This window comes from Bufo bufo, chromosome 4, assembly GCF_905171765.1.
Source record: "Bufo bufo chromosome 4, aBufBuf1.1, whole genome shotgun sequence".
Classification (NCBI taxonomy): domain Eukaryota; kingdom Metazoa; phylum Chordata; class Amphibia; order Anura; family Bufonidae; genus Bufo; species Bufo bufo.
The window spans coordinates 212,807,618-212,828,755 of record NC_053392.1 but is presented as its reverse complement, the minus strand read 5'-3'; the positions used below and the strand labels follow the sequence as shown (position 1 = coordinate 212,828,755).

The 21,138-nt window shown below is 45.1% G+C and overlaps 1 protein-coding gene across 2 annotated transcripts in view; it reads right to left on the bottom strand.

Annotated features, from left to right (window-relative positions):
* The window catches only part of USP13 (ubiquitin specific peptidase 13), a 112,716-nt gene extending 94,423 nt beyond the window's left edge, over nucleotides 1-18,293 (bottom strand). For both annotated transcript variants that reach the window (XM_040428263.1, XM_040428264.1), the window contains exon 1: nucleotides 18,078-18,293. In XM_040428263.1, coding sequence (XP_040284197.1) covers nucleotides 18,078-18,188 — 111 coding nt within the window. In that variant the 5' untranslated portion in view covers nucleotides 18,189-18,293. The remainder of the gene's footprint in view (nucleotides 1-18,077) is intronic.
* Nucleotides 18,294-21,138: the final 2,845 nt, after the last annotated feature.

The window sequence follows — 21,138 nt, the reverse complement described above, 5'->3', positions numbered from 1 at the left end:
CATTGAAAAAAATAATGAATGGAGATCGCAAATTTGAATAATACATCTGGTATGTCACTGTCCATGTTGTGGGACTATTTGTGCACTTCTAGTAATTATTTCTTGGCTGCAAATATGAGCTGAAGGTTTTTCAGGTTCGCCTGCCATTAAAATGAATGGGACCCGCCGCGAACATTTGATCACGTTCGCGAACCGTCCCAGCAGATCTTTGTCCATCACTAATTATCATGTATTATCCAGCAAAAACGCAGATGTGAAAGTAGCCTACGACTTTAGTAGAACTCCAGAACCTGATTGCCCACAAACTGTGGAGACGTCTGATAGTAGCAAAAAGTGTGGAAAGTCATCGGCCAACTGAAACTTGACCTGCCCCAGACCCTTATATGGGGAAGATGGGCACTGTTACAAGCTAATGCGACCCTGCATGAGAAGTCAAATGGTTGAGCCCAGGGTTGCCAACCAGAATTTTTTTTTTTCTGGACAACTTAATCCAAAATCACGGACATCCAACATTTTTTATGGACAAATTGGAAAACCACAATGAATGTGAAATGTTATAAGTAATACACGTCTATAGCTCAATATACTGATAAGAACTCATTACCATCATTTACTGTGAGCTGTAAAGTTATGACAATCCTTCTGGGATTCGCGTCCCCACCTATCCCTTAGTTGAACTTGCTGGACTTATGCCTTTTTTCAACCATATAACTATGTAACTATGCAATTACCACCAAAATAATCTAGTCAAGTACCGTCAGCCTAAAAAAAAAAAAAAACGACACATCTATTGTTTTTTTCATGGACACAGGAAAAAAGTGGCCTATTTTTGGGGACTGTTGGCAACCCTGGTCGAGCCTAGTACACATTACATAAGTCAAAAGACCATCTTCCGCAGAGTCCTTTTGTGCTTTCTGGGTGATAAAAAGATGATGATTTAAATGCTTCTTATTATCACCAGAGAGATATTCAGAAAATCTTGTTTACGGCTGTGATTTCTTAGAGATCTGGTTATATTTACTCCTGTGACTCACCAGTTGGGTCCAGCATCGTAATAATAATCCATTACCCATAAAAGTATGCATGCCAAACAGCGAGACAGGCGTATAGTGACATGTAGCTGCTGTACTGTACAGAGTGACTAATCCTAAGGCCGGGGTCACACTTTGGCTGGGCAGTTATATGTAAATTGGTGTGTTCTGCAGTTCATCAGGGATAAGCCATTTACCTGGTTCTTCCAAATGAAAGGTGTAAGAATGTACCAGAGCTGTCAGATTGACCTATGCGTGTTCATGATAGAGGGAAAGACACACATTTTGAAAACTGAAAATGGCCAAAGGCATTGGTGTTTCATGACGTTTATGTGCACATTTTTTGGCCAAAAACCCTGCAGCCAAATGTTACATTAAAGAGGTTTTCCAGAAGTAAACTATTTAATGGCCTATCCGTAGGATAGGTCATCAATATCTGATAGGTGAGGTTCTGAAACCAGGCATCCCCGCCACATCAGCCTCACAAAATACCAAGCACAGGGTCGTCCATTGTATAGCGGCTGTGCTTGTTATTGCAGCCCTGGCCCATTTTCTTGAACGGGACCGAGCTGCTCCTAGGACCTGTGACTGATGTGCTAGAAGTCCACAGCGCTCTCCGGGGCACGGGGGCCTCTTCAAACAGCTGATCGGTGGCAGACCCCCACCTATCAGATATTAATAAGCTATCCTGCAGATAGGCCATCAGTATTTTACTTCTGGAAAACACTTTAAACGGGACAGGAGACAACCCTGCCTCTATTCAGTGTAAACGTATCTACTGGACTAGAATAGAGGAGCTGTACCCATTTACTGAACTTTCTGGTGTATGATCTGCATCTATACATGAGAGTACTGCTAGAACAGCTGCCGAGTATCTTTACCCTCATCTTTCACTGCAATTATTCCCGTCATCTATACGTCCCTCCAGTGACACTTTCTCCTCTGAATTGTTAATGCATCCCTCATTATTCTGCTGGCTAACACCTTCCCTTACTTTAAGATCTGGTCCAGATCTGTTCCTGAAAAAACGGAACAGATCAGGAAAGAAAAAACGGACGTGTGAATAGACCCTAAAGGGAACCTGTCACCTCCAACAAACATCCCAAGCCGGCAGCAGTATCTTAGAGTAGCCAGCAGCATGTTTGTAACGATCATTTTCTTCCTGCAGGCAGATGAAGCAAAAGCTGTAAAAACATTCTTTAATCCCCTGTCGGCAAGCTTCTTTAGTCAGGCTTGAAGTCACGGAGGCAGCGGCCATCTTGCTTCAAGTCACGGTAACCACGCCCCCTTCCCTGTGACTGACAGTCAGCAGTTCGGCAAAGCCAGCCGAACTGTCGTGCAATAAGCGCTGTCAGTCACAGCGAAGGGGAAGGGAAGGGGGCGTGGTTACCGTGACTTGAAGCAAGATGGCCGCTGCCTCCGTGACTTCAAGCCTGACTAAAGAAGCTCGCCGGCAGGGGATTTAAGAATGTTTTTACAGCTTTTGCTTCATCTGACTGCAGGAAGAAAATGATCGTTACAAACATGCTGCTGGCTACTCTAAGGTACTGCCGGCTTGGGATGTTTGTTGGAGGTGACAGGTTCCCTTTAATTCCTACTTTCCTGTCCACAATATCTATTCCCTGACACAAAGCACCTACGGTAAGTACTGTACCAGTTACTATTTTACAGCCATTGACCTATAAAGACCTGTGAAGGATGATAAGCTTCTGTAAGACACCCATCAGACAGCTAACAGTAACTCTCTTAGGAAGAACCTTCTTGGCTAGGTCCAGATCTAATGTAGCATCTTCGAAGTTGGAGAGTGACAATGTAAACCTATGCCCGATATTCCCACATGGAATAGAGGACCAGGCACCCCTTGTTCTTAAGACTGGTAGGGATATGACCTCTTATCCTTATTAAACATTTATGGCATATTCAATTTGAGGCCTGTAGGAATTATAGAAACAGCAGCCAATTCAACAACTATTAACCTAAAAATAAAAATTAAGATAAAAATAAAGGTAAAGATAAAAGAACTGAATGTGTAAGTGGCAAACTGATAATATAAGGTATTATAACCTTGTTTCCACACAGTGTGAGGAGCTCACAGTCTTCCATATAAGGCTACTTTCACACAGGCGTTTCTGGGTCCGCTTGTGAGAGCGTTTGGTCTCCGTTGCGGTTTTTTTTTCACGGTAACTAAAACGCAGCTTGCAGCGCTTTGGTGACAGTCTGACTATGCGGAGCCAAACGGATCCGTCCTGACTTACAATGCAAGTCAATGGGGACGGATCTGTTTTTCACTGACACAATATGGTGCAATTGAAAACTGATCCGTCCCCCATTGACTTTCAATGTAAGTCAAGACGGATCCATTTTGACTTAGGCCTCTTTCACACGGGCGAGTTTCTGCGCGGATGCAATGCGTGAGGTGAACACATTGCACCCGCACTGAATCCGGACCCATTCATTTCTATAGGGCTGTGCACATGAGCGGTGATTTTCACGCATCACTTGTGCGTTGCGTGAAAATCGCAGCATGCTCTATATTGTGCGTTTTTCACGTCAACGCAGGCCCCATAGAAGTGAAAAATCGCAAGCAAGTGCGGATGCGGTGCGATTTTCACGCATGGTTGCTAGGTGACGATCGGGATGGGGACCCAATCTTTATTATTTTCCCTTATAACATGGTTATAAGGGAAAATAATAGCATTCTGAATACAGAATGCTAAGTAAATTAGGGATGGAGGGGTTAGGGATGGAGCCATCACATGGCCCATCACCATGGTGATGGACCATGTGATGAGCGCAGTGACGTCACCAAAGGTCCTTTTCTCCCAGGTCCTCAAAGAAGAAGAAAGAAGAGAAGCCGGGCTGCGCAAACAAGTGGATGAGGAGAGTTTAATTATTTTATTTTTTTTTAAATCTTAACCCCTCCAGCGCTATTTTACTATGCATTCTGTATTAGGAATGCTATTATTTTCCCTTGTAACCATGTTATAAGGGAAAATAATAAAATTTACACAACACCGATCCCAAACCCTATCCGGCCTCCGTTATTCACGGATACAAGCGTTCGCATTATTGGTGCGGATCCATGACGGATCCGCACAAAACGCGAGTGTAAAAGTAGCCTAACAGAAGTAAGGTGGTTGAAGAATACTATCAATCACAACATGTGGTATGAACTGTGTTCTGCAATATATTTGAGATATTATTCCTAGATTGACAAATAGACTTTAGATATGGAATAGAACACAATTTGGCACACGAGTCCTGCTGTTATTGAATCCAAGCCTTGTCTCCTAGTATCCCAACACCTCGATATGTTTAATTCATATATATGTTAGACAAAATAGGAGAGGTGACAGGTCCTCTTTAAGTTACCAAATTTAGTAATGGATTGAGTGTAGTAATATTCCTTGACTGGTGGATATGAATCAGATACATTTCCCACGTCTTAGTGTTTTTGCCGTTTCAGTAACGGTCAGGTGACTCATGTCCTAAGTGAACCAATGTTCTAAAAGTAACCTGTCACATGACTACCCGAAATCTGGGTTTAGCATTTGTTGCACATTATAAGATTACAATGTCTGTTTAATAAGGCATCATGTACCAGCCTTTCTTTTTTATTAAACTTAAAAAATCGCCATAGACATCACTGTTTTTCCAGGTGCCAGAAAAAGACATTCATAGCTTCAACATGCTGTGGTTTTCAAAAAACACCAGAGCCCTAAAAAAAACTCCATCTAAGGGTTTGGCTACACAGTGATCTTGGTCGCTCGACAGCTGTCGCACCCAAGGATCGGCGTAAAGCGGTGCTAGCATGGAAACTAATAGGGACTCATGCGTTTGTTGCGACTGCAGAATTGCAAAAAAAAAAATGCAATGCAATTCTGGTGTCAAAGTCATGGGAAGGGTCCATTTTCACGTCCGCAATTTTGTTCCGGATTTTGTGGACCCATACATTTTCAATGGGGCTGGAAAGGATGCTGTGTGCTGTCCACATTCGCATTTCCGGATACACACTTCCGGATCCGCAATTCCGTTCCTGAAAAAAAAAAAAAAATAGAACATGTCTTATTCTTGTCCGCAACTGCGGACAAGAAAAGACATTTTCTATTATAGTGTCGGCAATGTATGGTCCGCGAAATGCGAAACGCACATTGCCGGTGTCCATGTTTTGCGTATCCGCAAAACACCTACGGACGTGTGAATGGACCCGAAACGTGAGGTCGCAATAAGACCCCATTCTATGCTAGCACCACTACACTGTGGGGTCTTATTGCGGTCCTTGTACATGACAGCTGTCGCGCAACCAAGATCGCTATGTAGTCAAACCCTAAGGGTCCATTCACACGTCCGTAGTTATTGCGGATCTGCAAATTGCGGATCTGCAATACACCCGGCCGGCACCCCCATAGAACTGCCTATTCTTGTTCACAATTGCGGACAAGAATAGGACATGTTCTATTTTTTTTCCGGAGCCGCAGACCGGAAGTTCGGGGCCGCGCTCCGGAAATGCGGATGCGGACAGCACACTGTGTGCTGTCCGCATCCATTCCTGCCCCATAGAGAATGAATGGGTCTGCACCCGTTCTGGATAATTGCAGAACGGGTGCGGACACATTCTATGGACATGTGAATGGACCCTAATTAAAGGGATTGTGCAAGAATGCCAGACCTTCAAAGGAAAGATTACTTGCCTGCTTCTTGGTACTGGCTCCCCTCTCCTTCTCCTGCAGGCCTGGGATGCTCCATCAGTGTCAACATCGGTTTTGGCTGGCTCCTCTTATGTCAAGACAAACGGTCACATGTCAGACTGCAGTGATGTCAAACCGGATGTGGACATTGATGGAGCTCAGAGGAGCATCACAGCCTGCAGGAGGAGTGGGGAACAGGCACCAGGAAGCAGGCTACATTTTGCAGGTCCAGCAGAATGGACGGGGGGGGGGGGGGGATGCATTCTTGAACAACCCCTTTAAAGTGCTAGTAGCAAAAAAAAAAAAAAAAAACACCTTGTGTGTTTTGTGCTTCCCATTTCCCATAAACCAGGTGCAACCTTTAACGTTCCAGCTGTTTTAAATCTACAACTCCCAGCATGCTCTATTAAGGCCTCTTTCACACGGGCGTTGCGGGAAAATGTGCGGGTGCGTTGCGGGAACACCCGCGATTTTTCCGCGCGAGAAAAATCGCACATGTTTGGTACCCAAACCCGAACTTCTTCACAGAAGTTCGGGCTTGGGATCGGTGTTCTGTAGATTGTATTATTTTCCCTTATAACCATGGTTATAAGGGAAAATAATAGCATTCTGAATACAGAATGCATAGTAAAACAGCGCTGGAGGGGTTAAAAAAAATAATAATAATAATTTAACTCACCTTAGTCCACTTGATCGCGTAGCCGGCATCTCCTTCTGTCTCTTTTACTGAACAGGACCTGTGGTGAGCATTCATTATAGGTCAAGGACCTTTGATGACTTCACTCCGGTCACCACATGGTACGTCACATGATCTTTTACCATGGTGAATCACAGAAGGAGATGCCGGCCTCCGCGATCAAGTGGACTAAGGTGAGTTAAATTATTATTATTATTTTTTTAACCCTTCCAGCGCTGTTTTACTATGCATTCTGTATTCAGAATGCTATTATTTTCCCTTATAACCATGTTATAAAGGGAAAATAATAATGATCGAGTCTCCATCCCGATCGTCTCCTAGCAACCGTGCGTGAAAATCGCACCGCATCCGCACTTGCGTGCGGATGCTTGCGATTTTCACGCAACCCCATTCACTTCTATGGGGCCTGCGTTGCGTGAAAAACGCAGAATATAGAGCATGCTGCGATTTTCACGCAACGCACAAGTGATGCGTGAAAATCACCGCTCATGTGAACAGCCCCATAGAAATGAATGGGTCGGTATTCAGTGCGGGTGCAATACGTTCACCTCACGCATCGCATCTGCGCGGAATACTCGCCCGTGTGAAAGGGGCCTAACTTGTATGGGAGTTCAAAGAAGAGCTGAAGAAGTGTGGGAGTTGTAGTTTCACATCTGGAGGGCTGAGGGACTTTCAGCCCACATCTGGACCTGGAAGTTTTACAGCCAAAAAAGGCATAAAAAAAGCCACTAAAACCTTATATGAACCTGTCCGTAAGATGAGAGAAAAATCTGGAGGGAAACAGTGGATATTGCTCTCTACACCCTAGAACCAGTGGCCAATATATAACATCTGGACATAGCTTAAAAGGGTTGTGTCAAATTAAAAGTTATCCCCCAGACAGGATAGGAAATAACTATCTGATCAATTACAAGAACAAGGGTTCTGGTCCCCCAAATGAACGAAGCAGCAGGTCAAACAGGTACACTGTCACTCCATCCATTCTGTATCAGACAACCAGGAATATCCGAGCATTGGACTCTGCTGTCTCTGGCAGTTCCATAGAGAATGAATGGAGCGCCTCCCGCATACTCCACCTGCTGTAACATTCAGATGAGGACCCTTGTTCTTAGGATCACAGGGGTTCAAGCAGTCAGACCCCATCAAATAAATATTTTAAACAAGTTGTCTGGCGGATTTCCTGCCGATTTCACCCTATGCACAGCAAAAGGTGAAATCTGTGGTGGAAATCCACAGCATAAATTGACATCCTGAGAATTTAGGATAAGTTCACACAAAGTTTTTCTGCAAGTAAATCCATGTGAATATCCACCCCCAAACCACAATGAAATCCACTCCGTGCGGCCACGCTGCAAACCGTAGGGCACGTCCTATCTTTGGCCACAACATGTAGATCGCAGACCTATTGAAGTCAATGGGTCCACACGGTCACTATTGGACAGATCTGGTAAGTGCAGTGCTACTCCAATTCACTTTGCTCCCTCCAAAAAAAATAAAAATAATGAATTTCTTGGCATTTTTTTTATTTATTTTTTAGAAGCCCAAACAAAATGCCAGGAATAAAAATAAATAAATAAAATAAATAAAATAAATAAATAAATGGCAGCATCACCTTCAGGGCTCATTCATCCGTTCCGCAATTTTGTAGAACAGATGCGGACTCATTCATTTCTATGGGGCCGCAAAAGATGCAGATAGTACTGTCCGCATCCGCAAGTCCATTCCACGTCCCCGCAAAAAAACAGAACATGTCCTATTCTTGTCCGTTTTGCGGGCAAGGATAGGACATTTCTGCAGGAGTAAAAATTAAAAACAATGGTGGCATGCACTCAGCATAGTTGCCAACTGTACCAAATTTGGCAGGACTGTCCTTGATTTTTAGAGACAGTCCTGGCAAATTTTGGTTGTCCTGGGCCAAAAACGGGCAGGGCTACCGCAAAACCCACCAAAAGTGTCCGTTTCCAGGCAGGTCCAGGGTCGGAGCTTAGTGGTTCCAATTTTTTCAACGAAAATGTTGGTAAGTTTGCATGAATTCTTATACCTTATGTCTGGAGGTTCTCCACCTGGTTCAGGCTCACATTCACTGATAAAAGTCAGTGAAGTGTGAACTAGGCCTGACTGTGTGAAAGTGGCCTTAGGCCCCTTTCACACGAGAGAGTTTTCTGCGCGGGTGCAACGTGTGACGTGAACGCATAGCACCCGCACTGAATCCTGACCCATTCATTTCAATGTTTCTCTGTACATGAGCTTTTTTTTTTTCATGCATCAGTTCTGCGTTGTGCGAAATGGGCAGCATGTTCTATATTCTGTGTTTTTCACGCAGCCCTGGCCCCATAGAAGTGAATGGGGCTTCAGTGAAAAAAAACACATTGCATTCGGAAGCAAGTGCGGATGCAATGCGTTTTTCACTGATGGTTGCTAGGTAAGGCCTCATGCACGTGGCCGTATTGCGCACGCAAACGGCAGGTCGGCAATCCACGGCCACCGGCTGTGTGCACCCCACATCACGGATGCGGACCCATTCCCTTTAATGGGTCCGCAATTCCGGAGATGCGGAACGGAGTGGAACACCGGAAGCACTACATGTCATATTTTTTTGTGGTGCGGACAGACAACGGACCCATTCAAGTTGAATGGGTCCGGCCCGCTGCACGTATGTTGCCAGTACATTGGGGACAGCAAATGCGGTCCCCAATGCACGGAACGGCCGCACAACGGCCGTGTGCATGAGGCCTTAGGGTACTTTCACACTTGCGTTGTTTGATTCCGGCAGGCAGTTCTGTTCCTATGGAAAAAAAATGTCGGATCCGGCATTCAGGCAAGGGTTTCGTTTTTTTGGCCGGAGATAATGACTGAACGGAAAACATCCTGAACGGATTACTCTCCATTCAGAATGCATGGGGATATGCCTGAGCAGTTGTTTCCCTAGGACGTAACTCTATGCCGGAAAAGAAAAACGCTAGTGTGAAAGTACCCTTATCAGGATCTTGATCAGTCTAAAAAATGCCTGGTCAGAAAAATGCATTGCAATACCGGATCAGTTTTTTCGGTGTCATCCGGCAAAACGGATCCGGTATTTTGTTTTAAACATTTTTAAAGGTCTGCGCATTCGCAGACCGGAATACAAGATCTGTCAATGCAGCAATTTGAATGCCGCATCCGGCACTAAAACATTCCTATGGAAAAAAATGCAGGATCCGGCATTCAGGCAAGTGTTCAGTTTTTTCGGTCGGAGATAAAACCGCAGCATGCTGTGGTATTATCTCCGTCCCGAAAACTCAAAAAAGACTGAACTGATGCATCCTGAACGGATTGCTCTCCATTCAGAATGCATGGGGATATGCCTGAGCAGTTCTTTTCTGGTATAGAGCCCCTAGGACGGAACTCTATGCCGGAAAAGAATAACGCTAGTGTGAAAGAGGCCTAAGGCCTCTTTCACACGGGCGTTGCGGGAAAATGTGCGGGTGCGTTGCGGGAACACCCGCGATTTTTCCGCGCGAGTGCAAAACATTGTAATGCGTATGCGCGATTTTTCTCACGCGAGTGCAAAACGCATTACAATGTTTTGCACTCGCGCGGAAAAATCGCGCATGTTTGGTACCCAAACCCGAACTTCTTCACAGAAGTTCGGGCTTGGGATCGGTGTTCTGTAGATTGTATTATTTCCCCTTATAACATGGTTATAAGGGAAAATAATAGCATTCTGAATACAGAATGCATAGTAAACTAGCACTGGAGGGGTTAAAAAAAAATAATAATAATTTAACTCGCCTTAGTCCACTTGATCGTGTAGCCCGGCATCTCTTTCTGTCTCCTTTGCTGAACAGGACCTGTGGTGAGCATTAATTACAGGTAAAGGACCTTTGGTGACGTCACTCCGGTCATCACATGATCCATCACCATGGTAAAAGATTATGTGATGGATCATGTGATGACCGGAGTGACGTCACCAAAGGTCCTTTACCTGTATTTAATGCTCACCACAGGTCCTATTCAACAAAGGAGACAGAAGGAGATGCCGGGCCGCGATCAAGTGGACTAAGGCGAGTTAAATTATTATTTAATTATTTTTTTAACCCCTCCAGCCCTATTTTACTTAGAATTCTGTATTCAGAATGCTATTATTTTCCCTTATAACCATGTTATAAGGGAAAATAATAATGATCGGGTCCCCATCCCGATCATCTCCTAGCAACCGTGCGTGAAAATCGCACCGCATCCGCACTTGCTTGCGGATGCTTGCGATTTTCACGCAGCCCCATTCACTTCTATGGGGCCTGCGTTGCGTGAAAAACGCAGAATATAGAGCATGCTGCGATTTTCACGCAACGCACAAGTGATGCGTGAAAATCACCGCTCATGTGAACAGCCCCATAGAAATGAATGGGTCGGTATTCAGTGCGGGTGCAATGCGTTCACCTCACGCATCGCATCCGCGCGGAATACTCGCCCGTGTGAAAGGGGCCTAAGAGATGTTTGTAAACCCTCAGTTTTTTATCACGCAAATAAAACGCATCAAAAAACATTGCACCTGCTCGTAAAAAACTGAATGCAATCGCAGACAAAACTGACTGAAATTGCTTGCAAAATGCTGCGAGTTTCACTGAACGCACCCTGAACACATCCGGAGCCAATCTGTATAGTTCGTGTGAAAGTGGCCTTAGGGGAACATTTATGAAACCTCGTGCACCTGTATTTTGGTGTCAAACGGTCACAAGTGATGTCACACGTGGTGCCTTTTTTGTTCGCAGTTTGACCTCTGCACCCTGCGCCACCACTTTCCGTTTTGGAGTACAAAAGTCAACATGGTTTCAAGGCAGATCACTTTTGAGCTACATTTATTATCTGCGACTTTTGGAGGGGGGGGGGGGGGGGCCGGGGGGAGTAAAGTTGCGCCACACAAACCCCAAGTGTACGTGCAAATAAATAGGCGCAACTACATTGCAACGCAATTATTAGGCGCAATTATAACTTACTGTACCAAGTCTGATCTAAAAATTATATTCAAAAATACCTGCGATGGTAAATGTACCCATAGTATTTCTCAAAGCAGTCGCCAAGATTTGTAATACATCTCTACTGTATATAAAATTATGATTATAATAAGCAAGATCACTTCAAAGAGATGGAAGGAAATATTCTACAGTTTTACAGTATTTTCCTGATTATCGTTTAATGGCCTTTCGCCAAGGACTTATAAGAACCAATAGAAATGATTCGGTGGTGTAGAAATGTACTCATGAGGCGAGAAGAGCATTCAGCCTCATTGGTTCCTGGAGGTACGAGGCGCGGTAAATCGAAGTAAAAGTAACAATAAATAGGAACTGAGTTTTCGGCTGACCCTTCAGCCCCCGCAGATTGTTGCATTCCACTGGGTGGGTAAACTGCAGCTTGACACTTGAGACCTGAAGAGAATGGATAAAAATAGCGGCTGCAGCAGCGTGATGAACGCCAGACAGCTGAGTCACTTGTAAAATGGACTTGGGAAGTTTAAAAGGCAGCAAGGATATGAAAAACACAATATGTTCTGTTAACTGAAAGAATAGGCCCCAGTCTGCAACAGGCCGCATGTTTCGGATTTCAGCTTGAACATGAGGAAAACCTATAAAACATTGAGGTTTTTCTTTTCCGCATTTTGGCCTTTCAAATGTGACACTTGATAGAAGTCCAGTATATGCGTATACACCTAAGAGTCCAGTATATGCGTATACACCTAAGAGTCCAGTATATGCGCATACACCTAAGAGTCCAGTATATGCGCATACACCTAAGAGTCCAGTATATGCCCATACACCTAAGAGTCCAGTATATGCCCATACACCTAAGAGTCCAGTATATGCCCATACACCTAAGAGTCCAGTATATGCCCATACACACACAAGAGTCCAGTATATGTATATACACACACACACACACACACACACACACACAGGAGTCCAGTATATGTATATACACACACACACACACACACAGGAGTCCAGTATATGTATATATACACACACACACAGGAGTCCAGTATATGTATATATACACACACACACAGGAGTCCAGTATATGTATATATACACACACGCACAGGAGTCCAGTATATGTATACACACGCACAGGAGTCCAGTATATGTATACACACGCACAGGAGTCCAGTATATGTATACACACGCACAGGAGTCCAGTATATGTATACACACGCACAGGAGTCCAGTATATGTATACACACGCACAGGAGTCCAGTATATGTATACACACGCACAGGAGTCCAGTATATGTATACACACGCACAGGAGTCCAGTATATGTATACACACGCACAGGAGTCCAGTATATGTATACACACGCACAGGAGTCCAGTATATGTATACACACGCACAGGAGTCCAGTATATGTATACACACGCACAGGAGTCCAGTATATGTATACACACGCACAGGAGTCCAGTATATGTATACACACGCACAGGAGTCCAGTATATGTATACACACGCACAGGAGTCCAGTATATGTATACACACGCACAGGAGTCCAGTATATGTATACACACGCACAGGAGTCCAGTATATGTATACACACGCACAGGAGTCCAGTATATGTATACACACGCACAGGAGTCCAGTATATGTATACACACGCACAGGAGTCCAGTATATGTATACACACGCACAGGAGTCCAGTATATGTATACACACGCACAGGAGTCCAGTATATGTATACACACGCACAGGAGTCCAGTATATGTATACACACGCACAGGAGTCCAGTATATGTATACACACGCACAGGAGTCCAGTATATGTATACACACGCACAGGAGTCCAGTATATGTATACACACGCACAGGAGTCCAGTATATGTATACACACGCACAGGAGTCCAGTATATGTATACACACGCACAGGAGTCCAGTATATGTATACACACGCACAGGAGTCCAGTATATGTATACACACGCACAGGAGTCCAGTATATGTATACACACGCACAGGAGTCCAGTATATGTATACACACGCACAGGAGTCCAGTATATGTATACACACGTACAGGAGTCCAGTATATGTATACACACGTACAGGAGTCCAGTATATGTATATACACGTACAGGAGTCCAGTATATGTATATACACACACAGGAGTCCAGTATATGTATACACACACAGGAGTCCAGTATATGTATATACACGTACAGGAGTCCAGTATATGTATATACACGTACAGGAGTCCAGTATATGTATACACACACACACAGGTGTCCAGTATATGTATACACGCACAGGAGTCCAGTATATGTATACACGCACAGGAGTCCAGTATATGTATATACACACACACAGGAGTCCAGTATATGTATATACACACACAGGAGTCCAGTATATGTATATACACACACACAGGAGTCCAGTATATGCACATACAAGTCCAGTATATGTATATACATAGGAGTCCAGTATATGTATTCATACTTCTACTAATCAGGCTTCATGTAAACAATACCACACGTCGAGTCCTTACACATGTGCACTAAGGAACCCTGGGCACTCCATGTGCCGCTCTATGGTGCCTCCATATGTATGACAGTGATGGGCCCAGGAATCAAGGTCCATGTACAGTCTCCATCTGATTGTGGGGATATTGCAGTGTACTCACATCACGCGATCAGATACAAACTGACTGCATCATAAATGATGGTATATGGTTCAGTCACTTCAGGTCAGGGGCATCACGGTCGGCCCAGGAGATGCGACCGATGCACGGACCGCGTTTCCCAAGCAGATCACAGTCGTGTGCATGAGCCCTCAGACATATTCTCCTCAGAAGAAATGCTTCTATGTGAGGAAACCTTTGTAATACAGCATCTGACAGAGCTTTCTGCTGAATTCAATATCCGACAGAAAAATATCTGAAACCGGAGTCATACAGAGGTGCAGTATCGCTCTAGAGACGGAAAAACTGAACGCAATTGCAGACAAGACTACCTGAAAATAATTTTTTTCCTGAACAGATCCTGACACAATCCGTATTGTTTGCGTTAAAGAGGCCTAAGGCCTCTTGCACACGGCTGTTGTGGTTCTGTTCCCTGCATTGGGGACCGCAATTTGCTGTCCCCAATGCACGGGCAACGTCTGTGCGGCGGCCGGGACGGATCCAGACCCATTCAACTTGAATGGGTCCGTGATCCATCTGTTCCACAAAAAGATAGATCAAGTTCTATTTTTTTGCGGAAAGGAAGCACGGATCGGAACCCCACGGAAGCACTCCGTAGTGCTTCCGTAGGGTTCCATTCCGTGCTTCCGTTCAGCACCACATCTCCGGATTCACTTAAACGGGTCCGCATCCGTGATGCAGAATGCACACGGCCGGTGCCCCGTGTATTGCGGAACTGCTGTATGCGGCCCCCGCAATACGGCCACAGGAGCACAACGGCCATGTGAAAGAGGCCTAAGGGTGGTGTCGCACGAAGAGAGAGATTTATCAAGACTATGCGCTGAAGAGAGATGCTCCTCCTTATACTTTAGGCTGGTGTAGACTTGAGCTATAATTGATGCCACTTTCTGAGGAGGACCGCAGGACGCTCCGCCTCCTCCTGCAAAGCCCTGCCCCCTTCTCAGTCACTTTAGAAAAGTGGAAAATTGTGGCATTCTACATAATTGGCAACTGTCTTTAGAAATCTCCAACAGTTTTTTTTTCTGCCAGTTCATGAAATCTATGAAATATTTTGTTCCTCTCATTCTCTAGTGTTTTTGTCCTATAGACATTTTTTGGCCTTGCTTGGTGGAAGTGGAAGTGACAGGGGTACGAACTTTCCTATATAAAAACGCATGTGCTCAGACTAGACAAAAAGCAACAGCATTTTGGGTGCATTTAAAAAATTAAATAAAAATCCCCCCCCCCCCAAAAAAAAGGAAGTGCTGCAGCAGCCAAAAGGGCTCATGCACACAAACGTTGTATGTTTTGCGGTCCACAAATTTACGGATCTGCAAAACATGGATACCAGCCGTGTGACCGGCCCTATCTTTGTCTGCAATGCGGACAATAATAGAACATGCTCTATTTTTTTGCAGAATGGCCGTGCCGACACGGAATCCACAGTCATTTCCGTTTTTTTGAAGCCCCATTGAAGCGAATGGTTCCACATACGGGCCGCAAAAGAAAAAAAGTGTCAGTATTTGCGTCAGTATTTGTAGGCAGACACCGAGAAATGGACCACAAACTGAAAGAGGTGCGAGTATTTAATCCCTGGGGAAGGGAATTATGACCCTTGTGCTTAAAAACTGAATAAACACAAAATGTCACTGTTGCCCGTAGAAACCAGACAGATTCCCCGTTTTTGTCTTTCATGGTAGGGTTGGAAAGGGGCTGTCCACCCTCCCGTACATTAATTTTAGGTTGGGGTTCAGACAACCCCTTTAAGGGCTCATCCACACAAACGTATTTTCTTTCCGTGTCCGTTCCGTTTTTTTAGCGGACTGTATGCAGAACCATTCATTTCAATGGGTCCACACAAAAACAACACAGAAGTTACTCTGTGTGCATTTCATTTCCGTATGTCCGTATTTCCGTTCCGCAAAAAAAATAAAACATGTCCTATTATTGTCCGCATTACGGACAAGGATAGTGCTGTTCTATTAGGGTCCAGCTGTTCTGTTCCGCAAAATACGGAATGCACACGGACCATCCGTATTTTTCGTGGATCCGTTTTTTGCGGACCGTAAAATACATACGGTCGTGTACATGAGCCCTTAGTCATATGCTCGCCTGCTACTGGCAACACTGACAGTGTTTATACAGGACAATCTGAGCGATAATTACAATGGATAAAACGACGGCGACAAATAATGATAATGATAACATTGCCCAATACAAGGATCAACTCTGATGGTTCCAGTCACAGCAACGTGTATATAGACTGGATCACTCATGTGATCACAAGCAACAATGGACATCATTTATCAAAACTGTTGAAAAGGAAAGAAGCGAAAGGTGAGCTGATTGGTTGCTGTTAGGTAGTTTTGATAAATAAGGCGCAATATGCGTACAGACTGGATCACTAGTGAGCTCACAATGTGTATAGACTGGATCACTAGTAAGCTCACAATATGTATAGACTGGATCCCAAGCAACAATATGCATATACACTGGATCACTAGTGAGCTCACAAACAATGTGTATAGACTGGATCACAAGCAACAATATGCATATACACTGGATCACTAGTGAGCTCACAAACAATATGTATAGACTGGATCACAAGCAACAATATGCATATAGACCAGATCACTAGTGAGCTCACACAGTGTACAGACCGGATCACTAGTAAGCTCACACAGTGTACAGACTGGATCACTAGTAAGCTCACACAGTGTACAGACCGGATCACTAGTAAGCTCTCACAGTGTACAGACCGGATCACTAGTGAGCTCACAGTGTACAGAACAGATCACTAGTAAGCTCACACAGTGTACAGACCGGATCACTAGTGAGCTCACAGTGTACAGACCGGATCACTAGTAAGCTCACAGTGTACAGAACGGATCACTAGTAAGCTCACACAGTGTACAGACCGGATCACTAGTAAGCTCACACAGTGTACAGACCGGATCACTAGTAAGCTCACACAGTGTACAGACCGGATCACTAGTAAGCTCACACAGTGTACAGACCGGATCACTAGTGAGCTCACAGTGTACAGAACAGATCACTAGTAAGCTCACACAGTGTACAGACCGGATCACTAGTGAGCTCACAGTGTACAGACCGGATCACTAGTAAGCTCACAGTGTACAGAACGGATCACTAGTAAGCTCACACAGTGTACAGACCGGATCACTAGTAAGCTCACACAGTGTACAGACCGGATCACTAGTAAGCTCACACAGTGTACAGACCGGATCACTAGTAAGCTCACACAGTGTACAGACCGGATCACTAGTAAGCTCACACAGTGTACAGACCGGATCACTAGTAAGCTCACACAGTGTACAGACCGGATCACTAGTAAGCTCACACAGTGTACAGACCGGATCACTAGTAAGCTCACACAGTGTACAGACCGGATCACTAGTAAGCTCACACAGTGTACAGACCGGATCACTAGTAAGCTCACACAGTGTACAGACTGGATCACTAGTAAGCTCACAGTGTACAGACCGGATCACTAGTAAGCTCACACAGTGTACAGACCGGATCACTAGTGAGCTCACAGTGTACAGAACAGATCACTAGTAAGCTCACACAGTGTACAGACCGGATCACTAGTGAGCTCACAGTGTACAGACCGGATCACTAGTAAGCTCACAGTGTACAGACCGGATCACTAGTAAGCTCACACAGTGTACAGACCGGATCACTAGTAAGCTCACACAGTGTACAGACCGGATCACTAGTAAGCTCACACAGTGTACAGACCGGATCACTAGTAAGCTCACACAGTGTACAGACCGGATCACTAGTAAGCTCACACAGTGTACAGACCGGATCACTAGTAAGCTCACACAATCTCTATAGCCTCTTTCCCTTCCACAGCACACCCACTAAACGCGGTCCCCTGATCCAGTCCGCAGCCCCTCTCCAGGTGGGCAGATCAGGCAGCAGGGAGGATCCTGTCAGCCTCACGTGCGGGGATCTCCCAGAGCAAAACAGAAGCCATGCGGGGAGCGGCGCCGCTCACTCACAGGGGAGTCGTAGGAGAAGGCGCACTCCGTCTTGTAGACCCTGTCCCCTGACTTGGGCACCCTGATGGTGGGCATGTAGGGCACAAGCAGCTCTCCCAGGTCTGCAGCCATCTTCACATTCCTGCTGCTCCCAGACAATGCTGCGGCTCTGCAGCCGGAGGGCAGGACAGATGAGGCTATTTTAATCCAATAGCAGCCCCGGGCCCTGCCGCTGCCGGAGGCCAGGCCCGGCTATTTATAGCGGGGAACTTGGTGACGGTGGCCGGCCATGTGTCTGCTGCTGGGGGGGACATGGTGGCTGTCACCGGTAACCCCTTCCTGCCCTCAGCCAGGAGTGCAACCACCAAAATGGAAATCCTGAAATATTCCGGTCAGTACTGCTCAGTGGTCCAGAAATGCCTCCGCTACAGATTTCATCGAAAATCCTTAATGTAGGACTTTTTTTGCTAAAAAAAGCTGATGTCCAAACAGACCCCGTTATGGTCAAAGGAGCAATTTATCACAACTGGTGAGAAGCAGAAGTGGTTTAGTTGCCCCTAGCAACCAATCAGATGCCACCTTCCATTGTTCAGTGACTGAGCGAACACCAGGATTGGAGCCTCCACAGACAGAAGGGAAAGATCTGCACCTGTTCTGTCTTTACAGCCGAAATCACTGACCAAACACTGACCTGTGAATGAGGCTTTAATTTGGAAAATGAAAGGATCCAACCACCGCTGCTAATTTAACCCCTTTGCTGCTGCAAAGAAGAACATCTGGAATAGCTGCACAGATATATATTTTTTAATTTGCAGCTGTTCTAGGTCCCTGTCGATGCCTAATATGTCTACTTTTTTTATTTTATTTGTTTTACACTATATTATCTTTTTATAAACAAAAAAAACATTTTAGTGTCTCCATAGTCTGAGTCATTTTTTATTTAATTTTTAGCCGATTATCTTAGGTAGGAGCTCATTTTTTGCGGGATGAGAGGACTGTTTGATTGGCACTATTTTGGGGGGCATATGACTTTTTGATCGCTTGCTATTACAATTTTTGTGATGTAAGGTGACAAAAAAAACTTTTTTTTTTTGCACCTTTTTTATTTTATTTTTTTGGCCATGTTCATCTGAGGGATTAGGGGGGATATTTTTATAGAGCAGATTATTACGGAAGCGGCAATACCTAATATGTCTACTTTTTTATTTATTTTAGTTTTACTAAAATAAACGGGACAGCACAAAATAGTTGTACAAGGCAACCTGCACCAAGTAGACCGCAACTTTTTTGAGGACTGAATAATACAGGCATTTCCGGATGGCTTCAAACCGGGTACGTGTCATGGCCGTACTGTAAAGTGGGGTCTGGTAGATGACGTCCCCACTCCAGTAATGCCACAGTCAGCGTACGCACACAAAAAAAACTGCCTGCGCCCCAAAAAAGTTGCGTGTGTTATTCAGTGTGTGTGGGGGCACGGGTGTTCGCGAACTCACCCTAAACCTAACAGACCAAAAATAAAAAGACTAACTAAAAAAAGGGCAAAAAAAAAATATTTAACACCGCTGATCAACTGTCCGAAGTTGATCAGCGGTGGGGTGTGCGATGCGCTAACAGTGTCCGTACGCTAAAAGTGCCGGCCACAGTCAGCGTACGCACACAAAAAAAACTGCCTGCGCCCCAAAAAAGTTGCGTGTGTTATTCAGTGTGTGTGGGGGCACGGGTGTTCGCGAACTCACCCTAAACCTAACAGACCAAAAATAAAAAGACTAACTAAAAAAAGGGCAAAAAAAAAATATTTAACACCGCTGATCAACTGTCCGAAGTTGATCAGCGGTGGGGTGTGCGATGCGCTAACAGTGTCCGTACGCTAAAAGTGCCGGCCACAGTCAGCGTACGCACACAAAAAAAAATGCCTGCGCCCCAAAAAAGTTGTGGGGGGGAGGGTGGGCAAGCTGTGCTGTGGACCCCAGACACCCGATTTAGGGTGATGCAATCACTAACTTTCCCTTTATTATCCCTGCCTAACCCAACCTTTCCCTAGCCTTTCCCTATGTACCTGATTGAACAGATGGGGGGTGCTGGGGCACAGATGGGGTGTCCGGTGCCCAGCGCCGCCTTCCCTGTCTTCAGCGCCGCTTTCTACAGCTCAGCGCCGCCTCCGCAATCCTCCCCGTCCCTCTGCCATATCCCGCGCCTGCGCACTAGGCTCAGCCTGATGCGCCCGTGCGGACTCCTGACAGCGGCTTCGTTGAGCGAAGTGCGCATCTGCCGGCCTGATGCGCACTTCGCTCAACCCTGATATGACCTGCAGATTGGCTGTGTCTAGTGCGCGGGATCTGGCAGAGGGACGGGGAGGATTGCGGAGGCGGCGCTGAGCTGTAGAAGGCGGCGCTGAAGACAGGGAAGGCGGCGCTGGGCACCGGACGGCGAGGGGTGCAACCGGGCACTCTGCATTAACGGACCTCCCCTTGGGCACCTTAAGTAAGTGATTGACAGGTTATAAAAACCGGCGAGGGGTGCAACCGGGCACTCTGCATTAACGGACCTCCCCTTGGGCACCTTAAGTAAGTGATTGACAGGTTATAAAAACCAGTTTTTTGGGCAAATAGAGCCACAGTGAGGTTTAATAAGGCCAGCTTAGGATTCTTCATATTAGTCTGGACATGAGCATATGTTTAGGTTAGAGGGGTTAAATCTGATGACAGAATCCCTTTAAGGTGAAAAATGGCAGGGTCCTTAAGGGGTTAATATTGCATAAAATGTATTGGGAAGCCGGAATTTTTTTTTAAATTTGGTGGTCTACGGAGCTTTATGAGGGCTCATTTTTTGCAGGACGATCTGTAGTTTTTTGGGATGTATATGACTTTATTTACTTTTTATTCTATTATTCACTGTATAGAATAAAAACATTTTAGGGGCATTTTTGAACGCAGCAATGCCTATAATGTTTATTTTTTATTGTCTTTTTATTTGAAATTTTAGAGAAAGGAAGTGATTAGAATTGTAATATTTTTATTATTTATTTATTTTTTATTACTTCAATGGAACGCTTAATGCAATCTCAATCCAGAGGAGGAGTTCC